Source organism: Portunus trituberculatus, chromosome 14 (assembly GCF_017591435.1).
Source record: "Portunus trituberculatus isolate SZX2019 chromosome 14, ASM1759143v1, whole genome shotgun sequence".
In the NCBI taxonomy this organism is placed as follows: domain Eukaryota; kingdom Metazoa; phylum Arthropoda; class Malacostraca; order Decapoda; family Portunidae; genus Portunus; species Portunus trituberculatus.
Window position 1 is genome coordinate 16,537,724 of NC_059268.1, and position 19,654 is coordinate 16,557,377.

A 19,654-nucleotide genomic window follows, 5' to 3' on the forward strand; every position below is an offset into this window, starting at 1 on the left:
AGCGTATAAGTTTGTGTCACGTTCTTTATTGAAAAGGCTTTTACTAAGTTTTTTCTAACTCTTAAGACTGTATGCCTGGGTTACATAAGAGCACAAAAGCAAACGGGAAGCTACAAGGATTGATAAGGTTGACATAAACACAACTACAGCATCTATTATCTATCTTCTCCCAAAGTTCTCTAAAAACTTTGCACTAACAACCTGGATTAGCTTTCTTCTCTAAATCTTTTATTCGGAGTTGCGTTTGCCTCGTAACATCGTTGGTCATGAAAAATTAGTAAAATCCTAAAGCCGGGTATCGACACACGAACAAAGCACCGTAGCATAAGAAGGCGGTGCTGCACGGCCAAGATATATGTTCCAAGACGTGGAAAGAGCGTGAGCATAAAGGAACCGCGTCGTGTGGTAAACATTCACGCGTCCCGCCTTTGTTGCTTTGCGGTTAGGCTTGCATTCATAAGAGCTTTGTTCTCTCACCACGACTATGCTCAAAGGCTACAGAGATTATTCGTCCCGTTTTTTTTTTTTTTTTTTTTTTAGCACTATTTTCAAATAAGGCAAAATGTAACTAGTTTTCATGCTTTTCATTACGAAGTATCCCTTCTAACGTTTGATTTTCTAGGATATACTAAATAAATATGTGTTCACACATTTCTCATTTAGGCTTTATAAGATTCTTGGCAAAATTTTGAAATCGTCACAATTTCCAAATAATATAAATTGTACTGCTTTTTCATGCTTTTCATTACAAGATTTTTCTTCCTCCTCCTCCTCCTCCTCCTCCTCCTCCTCCTCCTCCTCCTCCTGTTGGAATAAAAATACGATAATGGACAGGTTAGCATAATTTATACGTTAAGTTGTCCAATACGCAAGCATGTCTGTCCCCATGCAGCCTTACATGCGTGAACACCTTCAGCAGACACTACCGTCACCACTTGCCACCAGCCGCTTCGAATCATTCACAGAGCTTCTCAAATTAGCATAAAGCCACGAAAGCTGATCGGAATTGCCGGACAGATACATTAGAGCCATCAGAGGCTTGTGACTGAGGCGCATCTTGCAAACTTGAACTTTGCTGGTGTCTGGTGTTGTCAGTGATACGGTTCGTCAGGTAAGTTTGAGACGTTTTATTTGCAGGGCGAGCGTTGCATAAGGCCTTCCAACTTTAAAAACCCTCTCATTCCCACTGTCGACCTCCAAGATATGGTTAATGTTGCCTGTTTAGTGATGTGAACGTAAAATTGTTTGATCTAAGAAAATTCGCGGAAACAGCCTGAAAAAAAAGTCAGGAGGATGAAATTACCTGTGTACTTGTTAAGTATATGGAATGCACGTACGATAAACTCTCTTTGTCGGCAGCAGTTGTACTTGCATGTAAATGAAAACAAAATATGATAGTCTCTCCTTTATCGTACTGAAAAATAGGCAGAACTTCGCGACTTTTTGTATAAACTATTTTTTGCGACTCAAGTTCAGATTCATCCTGAAGTTATCATCATGAAAATATTATAATCCACGATGCAGTTACGAAGAGTAGCGAGAACCATTATATACGAGTATTTGCCTCACCCCTCTGCGGACATCCGGTCGATGACAATGAATAAACAGTTAGTAGATGAAATTATAAATATGTCGAACTATTTAATTGATATGCCAGTCCACAGCTATGATCGCCTGGCATGACACTTTACATTATGTAGCATACCAGAGGAAGGATTAATTGCGAGGTTACGTAGTTCATTAATCCGCGGCTAATTGAAATCTATGCTTCTGCTGTAATTAGCCTGATGTAATCACAAGCAAGAGACGAAGTGATGATAAACAGAGAGAGAGAGAGAGAGAGAGAGAGAGTGTGTGTGTGTGTGTGTGTGTGTGTGTGTGTGTGTGTGTGTGTGTGTGTGTTTCGCTTTTATATATTTATCCCTAATTATACACGTTTATTAGTAATCGTAGAAAAAAAAAATAAGCTTGGCCGTCATCATTAACACAAAATACAGGTTTAAGTTTCCATGGATAAGGTGGTGAGCGTGGGATCGGGCAGACGTCCACGCGTAGGTTCGAATCCCACCACATACAGCCTTAAAACACTGCCATTTGTCGAGTGGTTTAAAGTTACCTACATGTCACCATGATACCCAGGTTCTATGTGGTTACACTCAAGATGAGCTTGGGTGGTGATATGGGCCCTAATATAGGTACCACTATAAATAAAATTGCCTGCGCCACTAATGGGCGGAAGCTGAACAGCGCTTCCCATACACTCTTCAAGTGTGCCTACAGGCGCTATAGGCCTTGCCGTAAAAATAAAAATTATAATAAAAATCTGGCAAATCATTATTAAGAAAGAAGTTAACCCCTTCAGTACCATGGCGCATTTCCATATTCGTTCTGCTTACTATTTGGTGACTTTACACAGCTTCAGAAACTCATGTGGGAGATTAAAAATAGTGAAGACTGTGATCATTAATCTTCCCATATCCATAGACCCTTCCTAATGTCAATAAAATGGTCTAATCTCAAGGTAAAGTTGTGTCCCAGTATTGAAGGTTAAGCTGACCGTCCACGAAAACAAACCTTCATACTTCCCGCCCTCAGCTGCCATGATGAATAAAGCCGCCCTCTACTGGCAGACTTGATAAACTTTCCCATCCAACCAATCACAGGCCTGGATTTGCTCACGTGTTCAGCTTTCTGCCTTATCCGGCCATTTGTTCTCCGTCAAACGAGGTGAGTTGAATTCCTACCGGCAGACACACGAAGGGATAATACACTGCATCTGTACGTACGTATATTTTCTTCTCTGTGAGTACAAGATCACGACACCACAATTGTGCTTTCACGATATTTTGCTCTTGAAAATACGTAGTGTAACTGTGGTATGGTAAACAGTGTAGTGAGAAGACGAGACATGCTTGGAGGGGAAGAGAACCATACTTGCTATAAAAATGAAGTTGGTACGAGTTTGTTTCGATAGAATTCATTAACGTTAGTGATAATTTTGGGGACCTTCTTTGTTAATTAAAGTATTAGTTCAGCATTAACACCTGCTATAACTAAGTAGTTTTGCCAGTGAATAGCTGACGACAATTAACTTCCGTCACTCGTTAATATGCAGTGTTACCAATTCTCTGTATTCCCTGAGGCAGCTGTTGTCCCTCAAGAGAGCTGCATTAATCCCTTTAGCCGGCAGGATGAAACGTCTGCTGGTCTCGTCTCCGATACCAGAAACGATTATAACTGTAACCGGAGATGAAAGGCTGCAACAAGTATGTGTTCCCGTCTTGTATCAGGATGAGACGTATCACGTGAAGAGAGCGAGAGGTGCAACTTAAATATGGAATTGTAGGTTATCTATAAACTAAGAGGAAGGGAATTGAGGCATAGCAAAGTGACAGGCGTTATCAGTAACCTTTGATGAGATGAATTCCCATCAGATTGTTCCCTAGAGCTCTTGACAGCGACTTCCTTCCTGCATGGCGGCTGGGATAGATAACCGTTACCTCATACCGGCATTCCAGTAATTCGTAGCGGACAGTGCGTGTATATCTGTAATGGAAGATATGTGATTTGCAGCTTGACGCTATCCCTCCTCTCTCTCTCTCTCTCTCTCTCTCTCTCTCTCTCTCTCTCTCTCTCTCTCTCTCTCTCTCTCTCTCTCTCTCTCTCAACAATTCTTGAAGCAATTCTCTCGCCTGATGACAGTTTAACTGCCTGGTTGCCGAACAATGTGAAGCTTCAGTGAGTGGAATGTAGTGACATTAAGCTGTTTCTCTTTTATTTAAAAGCTTACAATGGAGAAGTTTGCATTTCATTATTTAACCATTTTTAAAAAGTTTGGGTGCAAGCCAAAATTTTGCCTTATTATTAGAGAGTATTTCAAGTAATTTTTGTTGATATTTAGAAAGATCGTTGCAGCTTACTTGAGGCTCCAGAGAGGTAAAACCTACCGGCCAAGAGATTATTACTTAAGGTTACTATAATCTTTTGTGGGTGTCTTGTTTTATTGCGTCCACTTAATACGTGAGGTCACTGACGTAATCTCACTTAATAACCTGGGTGGGAGGAGGCCGGTGAGGCTTTAGGACACTGCCTTCGACATTCCCATAGTTACTTGTAGTATAATGCTGCTATTTTTAAGAAGATTTTACAGAAAAGAAAATTATCTCATTAGTGACGAAATAGATGGATGGGTGTTTCCGATACAGGTTTCGAGTGTGAAAGGCTTAGTTTCAGAGATTAAACCAGGATTTGAATATTCTTAGTTAATCTTTTTCTTTTCATCCTAACCATGTATTTGAAAGTAGTGAAAAGAAGCATAGCTTTCTTGTTTAGTTAAATTAGGTAGAAATAACATTACAAGTTAATTTCAAGGGGAATCTCTCTCTCTCTCTCTCTCTCTCTCTCTCTCTCTCTCTCTCTCTCTCTCTCTCTCTCTCTCTCTCTCTCTCTCTCTCTCTCTCTCTCTCTCTCTCCTCTCTCTCTCTCTCTCTCTCATCCGCAGTTGTTTGACCTCTCCGCCTGACAACCTCGTATTCACACAGGTCTCACAACTTCACAAGTGATGAAGCGTACCATACGTCGGACAAGGACTTCACTAAGGACGAGGCTATCCACTCGAGTACACCAGCGGCAGCGAAAGAAGACGGCAGGTGTAATAAGCAAACAACGAGCGTGGAGAGAACGGAAGGTAATGATAGTAATAGTGATGAATTGGTGGTGCTCTCTCTCTCTCTCTCTCTCTCTCTCTCTCTCTCTCTCTCTCTCTCTCTCTCTCTCTCTCTCTCATACGTATATAGAAAATTTGGTAAAAGTAGTGACGAAAGCCTGCTGGTGATGATAGAGTGTGGTCGATAACGATGAGTAAGCCATAGTGATTGGAGTGGCGGGGATGCTGGTGTAACAGTAATGATAATGTCAATAATGGAAATTGTAGTAAAGGGGTGGCAAACTGGATGACAAAGTAACGTGTGTGTGTGTGATCCCTCCTTCCCTCCCATCCCTCATCCCAGCGGACCGGACAAACTACCATAATCTGAAACTATTTGCATTTTTCCCTCAGAAACCAATCACGGTGCCGCAAAAACGGACGGGAAATAAAGATTGGATAAAAACGTCGATCAGAAGTATTGGGGGAATCACGGGGCGCGTTGACTCCCCTGGGGTGACGAGGGGAGGGAGACAAGTTGAGATAGGAAGCAGGTTGTAAAAAATTGCTGTCACCGTGAGTTACTTTGCCCCGTCCAGTCAAAATGATACGGTTTTGCTTATGTTTATCAATGCGCCTGATTTCTGTTTAGTTGAATGTGCTATTAAGGGATTAAGGTTGAGAAGCCATGACAGTCAAAATATTTACTGAACAATGTTTGATGCTCATAACAGCGAGAGAGAAAAAATTAGGTTTCACATTATGAACGCTCTCTCTCTCTCTCTCTCTCTCTCTCTCTCTCTCTCTCTCTCTCTCTCTCTCTCTCTCAAGCATGCCTTGGTGGATAAGTTATTCATGTTTTGATAATGAAAATTTCTTTACTACATAAACATGTAAAATTGTAACATTGTCTTAGTTCTCTATACTGTTTTGTTGGTAGTTGTCACTGATAGACCAGAAGAAACAAACACCACCCATCTGATGACCTGGCATGTTTCCAACAGTCTTGCCATTTCTCACCAAACATAACCATTAATGCACTTAACTTTTTCCAGTGATACATATATGATCAGTGCCTCACATCTTTCATTGAAGAGATAAGGACTGGAAGTTGTTGTAGTGGTATTTTGTTTATCCTGGGGTGATGTGATAGGGCTGACGGATGTTTGTGCTGTTTTTTATGAGGAATCCCAAAGGAAGGAATTGAATTGAACTGAATTAACAGATAAAATTATAAGTACCAGACAGCTTAGGTCATGTGGTGTTATGGATCAAGGAAATGAGGATCTTTTTAGGTTGATGGTGTGAGTACACCATCAGTGTAATGTTGTCTAGGGTGGTGTTTTGGTAAGGTTGTTAGAGTAAGTGTTCATATTGAGTGCAGATTTGTTTGTTTAAAAGATGATGTTATCTGGATCAAAAGTGTCGTGATTCTTTTTGGACATCTTTGAGACTTAGGGGGGCAGGAAAGGGAGCTTCAATGTAGAAAAGCTGTAGTATATGCTGTTAAGTACTTTACACAAGTAAGGAGGATATGTGAAACTGGGAGGAGACTATGACAGGTTGAATGTAATGTTGATCTTGCTATAAGGTAATAATATCCAAGTGGTGTGTGACCAATGCATAATCGTGTGATTATAGTTTCCCAATGTTCATATGTGTGTGCATGGAACTAGTTAGAAAAGAGTACAGCATTAGGATAGTGACCATTTAATTAGATAGCAGAGCAGTAGGGAGGTGGTAGCATAGTGGATAAGTTGGTGAGCGTGAGATAGGGCAGACGTCCATGCGTAGGTTCGAATCGCACCACGTACAACCTTAAATTAAATGCTTTGTCATTTGTCGAGTGGTATAAAGTTGGCCACATGTTACCATGATACCCAGGTTCTAGGTAGTTACACCCAAGATGAGTTTCGGGGGTGATATAGGCCCTAATATGGGTACCACTATAAATAAAATTGCCTGCGCTACTAATGGGCGGAAGCTGAACAGCGCTTCCCATACACACTTCAAGTGTGACTACAGGAGCTATAGGCCTTATTAAAAAAATAATAACAATGCTAACGAATCCATGTTCATTTTGGGGGATGCCTATATGACTTGGTATCCAGAAAAAAATATTTATTTTAAGGAAAAATGAAATAACCACTAAATTTCTTTGACTAGTGGGTTGTTAGAAATCAGACTGTATGAGGGATAGAGAATTAGCATTGACAATGAAGATGGTAAAAGATGAAAATGGATAGATGTGTTTTAGTGTGAAGAGTATAGTGTATAGTTCAGCTGTGAGGATATAGATTATGTATGACAAATGAACTGAAGATATAGGGAGGGAAAGAGGATGGCACAGTCAGAGCCATTGTAGGATTTGGACCTCTGTAGAGATAGGTATGCAGGAGTCATATCAAAATGTGTTCAAGAAAGTTTGATCATAGTAGGGCAGAAGTGGTGTTGGATTTAGTGTGTGCAGTGGAAAGGGTATATTGAGATAGATCAGCCATGATAAGGTAGAGCGAATATAAAAGAGAGAGAGAGAGAGATTTATCATGCAAACTGCAAAGGGGGCAGGTGAGAAAGATATTTGGTAAGGAGGGGTATAAAGTTTGTAGGTGAAAAATTGTAGTCTGCTTTATAGCTTTCAAGAATCTACATTTTGGATGGGGACACTGACTGTATTCTCTTTCCTCAACAGACTCGTGGAGAGAGAGGTGGGGGTGGGCATCGTGTAAGCATGGGAGTGTTGCAATTAGTGCCCCATGATGTATGGCATAGGGTTTGGAGACGAAGGCAGTTCTCTTGATTCATACTCGTAGAATGTGTTCTTTCCAGGTAAGGCAGGAGTCAAATGTCAGTTCAAGGAATTTACTGGAAGAGCTGCACTGTAAAGGTGGGTTATAAAAAGTGTTGGTGGAATCTATATTAAACTGCTTTATAGCTTTCAAGAATCTACATTTTGGATAGGGACACTGACTGTATTCTTCTCTTTCCTCAACAGACAAGTGGAGAGAGGTGGGGGCAGGCATCACCAATACTGTATAGGTGTGGTGTGCAGGTCAGCACCTGTGGGCTTTGCGTTGTGCTTGCCTGCCTAGGATGACTTGATTAGCTCAGCAATGATCCAAGAAACTGATATGTAGTTTCTTAAGTTTGTGAATCAATTGAACCACCATCTTGCCTGCCCAGAATGCCCTAGCTTTAGTCGTTCAACTGTGGACTGGATTACAACAGTAGCAGCTTCCTGATTGCACCAGTGTCCATGAAAAAAATCAATGGACGCTGGTGCAAAGTCGAAAAGACTGAAGACTGTCCAGATACTTTTAATAATTAAATTAAGGATTCCTTTTTTTCTGGAGGGGACCAAGTATTTATTTTTATTTAATAATTGCTATACTACTACAGAATCTCTGGAGAGTTCAGAGTATTTTTTTTTTATGGATCAAGCCTTGTATGGTGGGTCTTTTTACATTTTTTGGGGGGTCATTATTACAGTAACTTAAAATACTTGGTGTCCTGGACAGGCAGGAGGTTAGTTACTCCAGTTGATGCTCTGAATGCTTCTTACTCCTCTCATTCTAGCATTGCATGTTTTGCAGTGCATATCATTATGAAATTTTTCCAGTGTACTTGACACCCGAATATCCCAATGTGTCAAGAATCATCAACAGTATTATTATATAATAGCACTTCTCCCTATAAAAACAGGAGAAAGTCACTTATCCCTCACCAAGAAACAGGCAAGTGAGAAATAATGGCCTTGTAGTAACAAGCTCCACCCACCTATTCCCCCTCTCTCTCTCTCTCTCTCTCTCTCTCTCTCTCTCTCTCTCTCTCTCTCCACTTGTTCGTTTCTTCGTGAGGGATAAGTGACTTTCTCCTATTTTTATAGGGAGAAGTGCCATTATTATATACTGTTTATGATTCATGACACATTGGGATATTAGGAGAGGGTGTCAAATACACTGTGGCACAATTTCATGATATGCGTGTTCCTTACAAAGTTATTCTAGAAAAACGTGCCTTCAAACTCTGGAACGCTTAGTAGATCATAGTAATAGTTGGCTACAATACCAACAAGTCCTATATTTTAATTAATTAAGCAGGTACAAAAAGAAGCAGGTACAGTTAGTTTCTTCTTTCAGATCTCTTGTTGTCTGAGGTTGCTCCTCGTCGTGCCTCATTCTCACTGCACACCTGCCGCACCTACATCCACTCAGCCAGTCATCGTCCTACTTATTCCCACTGGTTGAGGTAGACCCTGTCTCTCCTGTAGATCTGGACCTGGTCAAGAATAGTAATAAATGTATCAATAAAAAAATAAGTGATGCAGTAATTAAGTTATTAAATGCCTCAAACCAATTTTGTGCATTACTAAACTTGTTAATGTAGAACAAACAATCTGGTTGGCAGAGCAGAAATAAATGCCAATAGGAAATAAAATTAATAAAGCAATAAAAGATACATGAAATCAGCAGTAATCCATTGATTAAGTAAGGTAAACAACAATGTTCCAAGCAGAATGCATTGCAAGAGCATGCATCAACAATACTACGCTAATCATGTCAAGAAAAACAACAAACCCCTTGACACCCATCATGACGCTGACTATCTGTCCAAGACAAAACAAAGCTATTGACACACCCTGGCATGATATATAACAATCATAGAGAACACTACCACTGACAATCTTCAACACTTACAAGCTAGGAATCATTCACTTGGCTGTATAGTGCTTGTCATTTGCTGGCTTCTCTTTGTGCAGCCCACCATGGCTGCATATGTTGGCCCAAAAGACTATGAACATTTCCATGAATGATGAGTCCAGGACAATGACCTAAAAAGAAAAAAAAAAATCAATCTGAGACTTACCAATATAAATTCTAAATCCATAAAACTCAGCACACAAAATACCACCTTAAACATGAACACATCAGCACACTTTACCTGATTGAGAAGCAAAGAGGGAATGCTACCAGCCCACACCTACAGGGTTTCAGTTTTCGTCCAAATATGACATGTAATTCATAAAACCAGAACACATTACATGATAGCAACCGACAAGCCTGTGTCCCTTACATTACAAGTTTAAAATTTCACATCTAGCATTGATGAAAATACAGATGATATTTTCTTGCTGCAATATAAGAACGTATTTCTCCATTTAGTATACTATTTAGACATCTCAGTGTTGCCAATCATATGAGTCTTGCATGCATATATATTGTATATGTTTCAAACTATTCCTAAAAAAAGGTAAGTGATCTGACAATATATTGCATGTATCACAAAACACAGGTGAGGATATTAATTATTATGGCAGTGCTACCAACTATTCCTATGACACAGCAGACTGCACAGTAAAGTTAGCTCTTTATCAAATGCCAAAATTTGCAACCTACTTTTGTCTAACTGTACATTCAACTAATCTTACAATCACATGATCATTAACAATCCAGCTAAATATGAAAAGCAGCATTTTGTGCACTGGATTGTTGAAAATAAGTGTGGTTTTATAATAATTTTATTACAAAACACACTAATTGTTACCGAGCTAACAGAGAAGGTAATTTGTAGCATTCTAGAATATGACAGGACTTTAAATTGAAGTATTAACTTGTTCTGTTTAAATATGAAAAATTTAAATAATAAATAACAATAATGATCATTATCATTATTACAAAAATACAACTATAATAAATATAATAATGATAATACAAAAACTATCAAAGAAATAAATACAAATAAAAGTTAATGAGTGACGTACCAGCATAACATGTTACATTTTGTGTCCTTCACTAAGAAAGCTGAGCTTTTATGGTAAAATCAAAGATAAATACATTTAGAAAGTTCCTTAAAATTACACCACTGTAGAAAATTCTTAGGCTCCATCTAACTACATGTCCGTGCCATCTGGTTGAGTGTTTTGAATTAAAGTGATGTTGTCTCCTTTCAGAAGGATGCGACCTAGAATAAAAACAAGAAAATTAGTGCCAGAATTCAATAAAAAATAAGATTATCATTTAAGAATTCACACCTTATCCTTCGTAACTTCCCTCTTTGAACAGCTAAACACACTATCCAAAACACTTTTTTTTTCTATGTAAGAAGGAAAAGCTGGCAAAAAAAAAAAAAAAAAGTTGCCAAAACACACTTTCTATGTAAGAAGGAAAACCTGGCAAAAAAAAAGAAAAAAAAAAGTTGCCAGTCCCCTTGCAGGTCAGAGTTTTGACTAGCCAAAAAAAAAAAAGGATGTCTTAAAAACCTGTCTCTTAAATGAAGTCAATTCCTTGCAAGTTGGAAATAAAGAAGCAGGTAAGGAGTTCCATAGTATACCAGAGCATGGTATGAATGATTAAGAGTACTGGTTAACTCCAGCATTATAGAGTTGGACAAGTAGGGGTGAGAGGAAAACTAAAGCCTTATGCAACAAAGTAGCAGTAGGAGGGGAGACATGCAGTTAGCAAGATCAGAAGAGCAGTTAGCAAAAAAAAAAATAGCACAAGAAGATAACAAGACAAGCAACAATCAATCAGGCTGTGAGGCTGAAAACAGTCAATCAGAGGAGAGGAGTTGGTAAGACGAAAGGCTTTTAATTTCACCTTATCTAACAAAACTGTGTGAGTGGAATCATATATGCAAAGAGTACTCCATACATGTGCAGTTAAGACCCTTGTACAGATTGGAAGATAGTGAGCGACAAGACAAAACCCTAAGGAATACCACTGTTAATGTACTTAGGAGAACAGTGAATGTGTATCATAGCAGCAGCAACACAATGGAATTAGAGATAAAGTTGCAGAGAGAAGGATAGAAACTGTAGGAGAGTAGCTTTAAGATCAAAAGCTTATCATATGCCTAAGGCAACACCAAAAGCTTCACAAAAATCTGTAAAAGAGGATGACCCCAAGACTCAGCAAGGAAAGTCAAATCACCAGTAGAGCAGCCCTGATGGAAGTCATATTGATGATCTGACAGAAGACTGAATCTTCCTATGGAGGATATATTCAGACTTTAGACTAGAGATGTACCAATACCAAAATTTTGGCCGATTCTGATACCGATACCGATACCACCTAATTGGGCCGATACCAATAATACTACCGATTCCGACTCTACTACTTATAGTGATTAATGCACTGGACACCAGGATGAGTTGGTGGACGGCGAGCGTTATCAAATGGGAGGCTTTGTTATGGGAGATGCTGTAAGTCCTTCTGAAAACGTTTGTGAAATAGGAGCAATTCTAAAAGCTTTTTGAAGCCATTTGTAAAAGTAAATTACTTAGTAATTGGAATAAATATCTTCTCAGTCTTCTGATTCTTGTCAGTTATTTTAAATTCTTACTTCTTACTCCTTTAGCGACCATTTGGTCTTGTGCATTTTCATTATTAATTTTATTGACGATATTTTGGCGATCAAAAATATTTTTTAAATTATTAAAATTGTAAAACAGACACAAAATATTAACAAAAGAAACTCAATTTGTTGTGTATGTTTCTCTTTAATTAAATCTGACATCCTTTGATATTAATTCATTAGACATTAGTAGACCAATTCAGAAAAATTAGCTTTCACCTAATCTTTTCAATTAAATAGAAAAAAGTGTATTGCTATGATCTTAAATAATCAATATGCAACAAATTATACACAATGCACATGATTACAAAACAGAATCGTTACTTTCTTAGTTATGGAATTTTTACATCCTTAGATTAACACAACAAAAAAATTAAACTTTGGAGTAGGCAGTAGTCACCTGCCGCCCGGTGGAATACTCCAGGAGAGGTACTTACGGGGATGTAGGCAGTGCTGCAGACTGAGTGATTCCCCGTGTCCTCTCTTCCCGGTTCCCTTTGTGGTCTCATTTATACAATTGAGCAGCTGCAGCCTGCCCTCTAAAGACAACTTCTACTACTTCCTACACTACACTACAACACCTTACACTTTTACACTCTCTTCAAATCAAAATTTAATAATGGCTTCACCACGCCCTGCCTCGGAGTCCCCCTCTGGGGAGGGGACCATAAATGTCCCCAGGTCGGACTGCCCTCTGCTGTCGACCTTGGGTGTCTTGACACTTCATCTAATACTTTCACTATCAATTTCTGCAACATTCGTGGCCTTCGTTCTAATTTTCAATCTGTGGAACACCACCTCTCCTCTACTAAACCTCATCTTCTCTTCCTAACCGAAACACAGTTGTCTGTGACTACTGACAGCAGCCCCTTTTCTGTTCCCTCCTACTTGCTCTATCCTCATTTTCAATCCAAAGCTGGATGTTGCGCATACGTGCGTAACGACACCACTTGCTCTCGTGCCCACAATCTTGAATCTTCAGAATTTTCTACCATCTGGCTAAGACTTCAATGTCACTCTCTAACTAAATTCATCTGTGCTGTATACCTCTCACCTAATTCCTCTGACTATGTAAAATTCTTTGACTATTTGACTTCCAAGGTGGAGCACATCTTATCTCACTTTCCTTTTGCTGAGATCTCCATTTTAGGGATTTCAATGTTCACCACCAGCTTTGGCTTTCATCTTCTTTCACTGACCAACCTGGTGAACAAACCTTCAACTTTGCTATCCTTCATGACCTAGAGCAGCTAGTGCAGTTCCCTACCCGTATTCCTGACCGCCTTGGAGACACGCCCAACATTCTTGATCTTTTCCTAACCTCCAACCCTTCTGCTTACTCTGTTAAACTTTCCTCTCCGTTGGGCTCCTCCGACCACAATCTAATTTCCGTTACCTGTTCTATCACTCCAGTGCAGCCTCAGGACCCGCCTAAGCGGAGGTGCTTCTGGCATTTTAACTCTGCTAAGTGGGAGGAACTAAGGCAGTACTATTCTGATTTCCTTGGGATGATTATTGTTTTCATGTCAGAGATCCTTCTCTTTGTGCCGAGCGCATAACAGAGGTGATTATCTCTGGCATGGAGCTATACATTCCTCATACTTTCTCTAACCCTAAAGCTAAAAAGCCTTGGTTTAACTCTGCTTGTTCTCGTGCTGTCAATGATAGAGAGGCGGCTCACAAACGGTTCCGTAGCCATCCAACTGCTGAAACTCATGCCCTATATATTTCTGCCCGTAATCATGCCAAATCTATTCTCCAACTTACTAAAAACTCTTTCATCAATAGAAAATGTCAAAGTCTTTCCAATTCTAACTCCTCTCGAGATTTCTGGCATCTAGCCAATAATATCTCTAACAACTTTACTTCTTCGTCTTTCCCTCCTTTACTTCATCCAGATGGCTCTACAGCTGTCTCTTCTTTTCTAAAGCTGAACTCTTCGCTCAAACCTTTGCTACCAACTCAACTTTGGATGATTCTGGGCATATTCCTCCTACTCCTCCACCCTCTGACTACTTCATCCCTAAAATTAAAATTCTTTATAAAGACGTTTTCCTGGCCCTCTCTGGCCTTGATTCTCGGAAGGCTTACGGTCCGGATGGAGTCCCTCCTGTTGTTCTCAAAACTGTGCTTCCGAACTCGCTCACTGCCTGGTCAAACTCTTTCATCTGTGTCTCTCTACTTCTATTTATCCTTCTTGCTGGAAGTTTGCTCACATTCAACCTGTCCCTAAAAAGGTGACCACTCCAATCCTTCTAACTACCGCCCTATAGCTTTGATTTCCTGCCTTTCTAAAGCCTTTGAGTCTATCCTTAATAGGAAGATAATGAGGCATCTATCAGCTCACAACCTTCTCTCTGATTGCCAGTATGGTTTCCGTAAAGGCAGATCTACTGGTGATCTTCTTACTTTCCTAACTGAATCTTGGTCATCCTCTTTTAGGGACTTCGGTGAAACCTTTGCTGTCGGCCTTGACATATCGAAAGCCTTCGATAGAGTCTGGCACAAATCTTTAATTTCTAAACTACCCTCCTACGGATTCTATCCTTCTCTCTGTACCTTCATCTCCAGTTTCCTTTCCGATCGTTCTATTGCTGCTGTAGTAGACGGTCACTGTTCTTCCCTAAAACTATCAACAGTGGTGTTCCACAGGGTTCTGTCCTATCACCCACTCTCTTTCTATTATTCATCAATGATCTCCTAAATCTGACTCAATGCCCTATCCACTCCTATGCTGATGATACCACCTTGCATTATTCAACAGCGTTCAACAGACGCCCAACCCAACAACAATTAAATGACTCAAGGCGAGATGCTATAGGACGCCTAACTTCTGATCTTTCACTTGTTTCTGATTGGGGCAGAGAAAACCTGGTTTTGTTCAATGCCTCAAAAACTCAATTTCTACAACTATCTACTCGACATAACCTTCCAGACAACTATCCTCTCTTCTTCAATAACACTCAACTTCCCTCTCCTCTACATTAAACACACTCGGTCTATCCTTCACTAAAAATCTAAACTGGAAATTTCACATCTCTACTCTTGCTAAATCAGCTTCCAAGAAGTTAGGTGTCCTGTGGCGTCTTCGTCCATTTTCTCTCCCTCCCAGCTGCTTGCTCTGTACAGGGCCTTATCCGCCCGTGTATGGAGTATGGCTCTCATGTCTGGGGATCCACACACAGCTTTACTAAACAAGGTGGAATCTAAAGCTTTTCGTCTTATCAACTCTTCTCCTCTAACTGACTGTCTTGATTCTTTAAGTCACCGCCGCAATGTTGCATCTTTATCTGTCTTCTACCGCTGTTTTCATGCTGTCTGCTCTTCTGAACTTGCTAACTGCATGCCTTCCCCTCCTGCGGCCTCGCTGCACAAGACTCTCTACTTCTTCTCATCCCTATTCTGTCCATCTTCCTAATGCAAGAGTTAACCAGTATCTTCACTCCTTCATTCCCTACACTGGTAAACTCTGGAACTCTCTACCTGTGTCTGTATTTCCACCTGCCTATGACTTAAACTCTTTCAAAAGAGGAGTGTCAAGACACCTCTTACGTTAACTGGACCCTCCTTTTAGATTTTTTGTTTTTCTTTCTCCTACTTTCCTCTTAACAGGGCCTGGCAACCAGCGGGATTTTTTTTTTCCAACACTTTGTTTTCCCTTGGCCAGTGCCCTTGTAAAAAAAAAAAAAAAAAAAAAAAAAAAACTTGCATTAAAATTAATATACATATATAATTCGAGCTTCCACCTATTCCAGTATGATATCTTGGAAAAGGCTAGCACTAGCACTGTTAATTATAAATCAAATAAGAATATGCAGTTATTTACAATAATGCAAAATGCCTAACTATATATATATATATATATATATATATATATATATATATATATATATATATATATATATATATGTATATATACACCAAATCATTTTGTTGGATTCTCAAGACCTGAAGTTTGACATTCTTAGATTATAGTTAAAAAAAACATAAGCTTTTCACCTGTGTGAACTTTGTGTGGGTGGAGGAGCAGCGTCTGACTGAGAGACAGTGAGTCTTGAGAATGCGTGGTGACTCATGACCGACCGTGTGACAGAATGCCGGACTTCAGCCTATACGCGTTTCATACACGTCCAATTTAGAGGTTGTGGCTTATTACCACAGAAAACAGTATTCTATGACATACGGTAATCACCACGGAAACTTAATACACCGCACTATATTAATTTGGTATCATCAATATCTTATATATCACTAAGTAGTAAATTCCTTTTAGGTATCGGAAGTATTGGCATAAAATAAGCCGATACCGATACCGATACCGCCAATTCCAATACCAATGCATCGGTACATCTCTACTTTAGACAAGCAAGACATTAAAGCTATAGGGCAGTAGTTTGACGGATTAGAATGGTAACCCTTTTTAGGAACAGGCTGAATGTAGGCAAGACTTCAAGCATGAAGGAAAGGTAGAAGACAATAGACAAAGCTGGAAGAGTTTGGCCAGGTAAGGTGGAAGCATGGAGAGACACTTTTCAAAAGGAGGAACCCCATCAGGTCCATAAGCCTTCTGAGGGTTTAGGCCAGCAAGGGCAAGAAAAACATCATTGCAAAGAATTTTAATCAAAAGCACAAAATAGTCACAGGGAGGAACAAGCCCAGAATCATTCAAGGTATAGTTATTAGCAAAGCTTTGAGAGAAGAGTTCAGCTTTAGACAGATGTAATGGCAGTGGTGCTATCAGGATAACAAAGGAGGGAAAGATAAAGAAGTGGTAAAGTTATTGGAGATGTATTTTGCCAGATGCCAGAAGTATTGAGGGTTGGATTTTGAAAGATTTTGACATTTTTTTATTAATGAAGAGAATTTGGCAAGCTGAAGAACTTATCATGATTCTGGGCAGATATATAATGTGCATAAGATGATGATAATGAAAATAAACCTTACCTATCGTCTTCCTGGTGCCCTTCTTCATCTGGACTTCCTCTGCTTGGTCGAGCATCACATTCATGTATTCATCAAAACCGATGATGTGACCTTCAATACGAAGATTTTGGTTCTCATACAACCAGATCTGAACTCTTGCTCGGGATTGAAGATACCTGAAGATAAGGTTCTGAACATTCTGTTAAGGAAAGTCTGGGTATTTTCAACTCAGGTCTCAGGTCAGGCTTCCAGTCTCAGATCAAGCTCCCTACTGAATGGACATGTCTGTGTTTAGTGGCCAGTAACCTGATGTTACAGCTAATTAATGTAGACATAGTGGTTTTACCTGACATTACTTACAGCTAATTAATGCAGATATGGTGGGTTTTCCTGCTGAATCATCAGGTTTTGTTAGCTTCTTTGTTCAATAGAAGGAAAGATATCGAGAAGTTGGAAAGGATTCAGATGATAGCTACAAAGATGGTACTAGAGCTGAATGACCTAACTTATAACAAAAATAGAAAGAAAAGTAACTGCCAACTTTGCAAGATAGGAAAAGATCTGGCTAGTGGACTGGGCTGACATTGCTGAGGTTGGCAGACCAAGTCTCAATCAAGCTCATAAGTTTACTGTTTACTGGGAGTTACTGCTGTGGTTGGAGTGCAACTGTGGGGAGTAAGGCTCACTTGGCTGATGTTCATGCGAGCATCAGATGTGATAGATAGCAGAACTAAAACCAATGAACTTTAACTTTAAAATAGTCAACTGCATTGAGAAGAGAAACAGGCAACACCTGATTCTGATAAAAGGAAACAGAACTAGATGGGCAAGAAGACAGATTCTAAAGAAATAAAATAACTGTAGTTATACTCATTTCTTAGCTTTGCCAGTTAGGTTAGGTTAATAAATCTATTTGGTCAAGCTGGCTTAGGTAGTGGTGCACAAACAAACAAACAATGTAATTGTTAATGCTGTGGTATTTAACTTGTGACAACAAAACTATTTTCTTTGGATAGATTTTGCCATTTTAGAATAATCCTCTTTTTCATTTATATTGTAAAAATAGTAGTTCTCAAGGGGATAGAGGATCAGGTAAGGGGTATGTAAAAATTAAAAAGAAGCACTGTCCTAATATAGACATCCCGCCTGCTGTTCTCATTTTCTGGCTACCCCTTTGCAGCTCTTGCACTCAGCTGACGGGAAGTGGGAATGAAAATATAACCCATACTAACCTAACCTAACCTAATTGAGGCGACACGCACCACTACTGTTTTCCTCAGAACCTTTCTCACCAAGAGAGTAGTTAGGTTATGCTGGTTACGTTAGGTTAGGATAGTTTGGTAATCTTTTTCATTACCATGTCCAGAAAGCTGAGTAAAAGCGCCGGGAAACGAGGATAGCTGTAGGGACATCTATATTAGGGCAGTACCTAAAAAGTAATTTGAACCGGAAACAGGCAATTTAAAAAAGGTCGAAAACTACCCAATAAAAAAAATGCCCAGAATTGAGACAGTGCAAATGTAAAGCTTTACCAGAAACCACTACAAAGCAAGAGTTGTGTCCCCCACAATACATGACCATAGTTGTAGCGGCCACTGCACATGAGCCACTGGGGTAATGCATCTATCACTGAGACAACCCCAGACAGTACACCAACCTCGTTTCACACATGAATACCAGCACATGGGCACATATATAATACACTCTTATACACACAAACAACATGAAAACCTGAGACACAAACACAATATGAATTACTGAAACACAACACAAGTCCTTCATAAACACTTACCCAGGAAGCCAACAAAACCTGAAAATATCTCTTGAAATACACCACTTTACTATAAAAGGATACAATGGGCAGGACCATAACCTTCTGCACTTTGGATTTCGGGGCGTAAGACATATTTGCTGTGTGTATTTAGCCTCAAAAAGGGACAAAAATACGAGGTAGCAGAAGTCACACACGCCGCCAATGCTGGGAAACAAATGACAGGCATGAAGCGGAGTGGCGGTATTGTAAACGTATTGGAGCCGAATCCTTGTCACTTTTACTAGTTTGTTGGAGAAACATTCTTTTTTTTACTTTTTATAAGAATTCCGTTTATGATATGACTAATATTCTTATCGTTATACTAGATAATTAGTGAAAAAGTTTTCTGTATAAGGCAGCTAATCACCCCTTTATCAGGTAGGTGCTTATCTAGTTATGATTGATTGGTTGATTGATACATTTATCGTTGCATTAATGATGAAATACAACAAAGGAGGAGGATGGACCTTGCTGCTAATATTTAACTCATTACTTTGTGTCATCAGTAGATAAGACATTCGTGAGAAATCAACCATACATCTCGATGGCCTTGAAAAATAATGGCATCATGGGAATCTAACACTTGTTTATATTACTAAGCATCTATAGTTCAGAATACATAGTTTACCAGAATACATATTTCAGAAACTATAGACTAGGTAATGAATTATGGTAATTAGACGGAACAAGCACTACCATAAAGGAGAAGCTTTCGGCGCCTTCTTAATTACTTCTATTACTGCCTACCTACAAATGTCATTGGAATCACTTCATGATGGTAGCAATGGGCCTAATAAGGATTATAAATTGTCAATACATGAAAACATCTAAGTGAACCCGACTAATCATATAGGTACTACAATATAGGCCAACTTTTAATCTCATGTGAGTGACATTTAAGTAATTTTTTTTTTTTTTAC

The 19,654-nt window shown here is 39.4% G+C and overlaps 2 protein-coding genes across 19 annotated transcripts in view; one reads left to right on the forward strand and one right to left on the reverse strand.

The window, feature by feature from the left end:
- The window catches only part of LOC123503863, a 105,940-nt gene extending 96,969 nt beyond the window's left edge, over positions 1-8,971 (forward strand). For 6 of the 18 annotated variants that reach the window (XM_045253991.1, XM_045253995.1, XM_045253992.1 and 3 more), the window contains 3 exons: positions 4,542-4,687; positions 7,641-7,697; positions 8,785-8,971. In XM_045253991.1, coding sequence (XP_045109926.1) covers positions 4,542-4,687; positions 7,641-7,697; positions 8,785-8,892 — 311 coding nt within the window. In that variant the 3' untranslated portion in view covers positions 8,893-8,971. Of the gene's footprint in view, positions 1-2,707; positions 2,803-3,189; positions 3,267-4,541; positions 4,688-5,059; positions 5,222-7,337; positions 7,535-7,636; positions 7,830-8,784 lie in introns of those variants that run through there. The other 12 variants (XR_006674628.1, XR_006674629.1, XR_006674631.1 and 9 more) reach the window with 11 other exon arrangements.
- A 1,176-nt stretch (positions 8,972-10,147) lies between these two features.
- LOC123503864 (probable small nuclear ribonucleoprotein E) lies at positions 10,148-18,934 on the reverse strand. Its single transcript, XM_045254001.1, has 3 exons — positions 18,777-18,934; positions 16,943-17,111; positions 10,148-10,606 (listed from the first exon to the last, which is right to left on the reverse strand). Exons 1-3 carry the CDS (start codon positions 18,825-18,827, stop codon positions 10,536-10,538), a joined length of 291 nt encoding a protein of 96 aa, XP_045109936.1. The 5' UTR covers positions 18,828-18,934; the 3' UTR covers positions 10,148-10,535.
- Between the last annotated feature and the right edge of the window lie 720 nt (positions 18,935-19,654).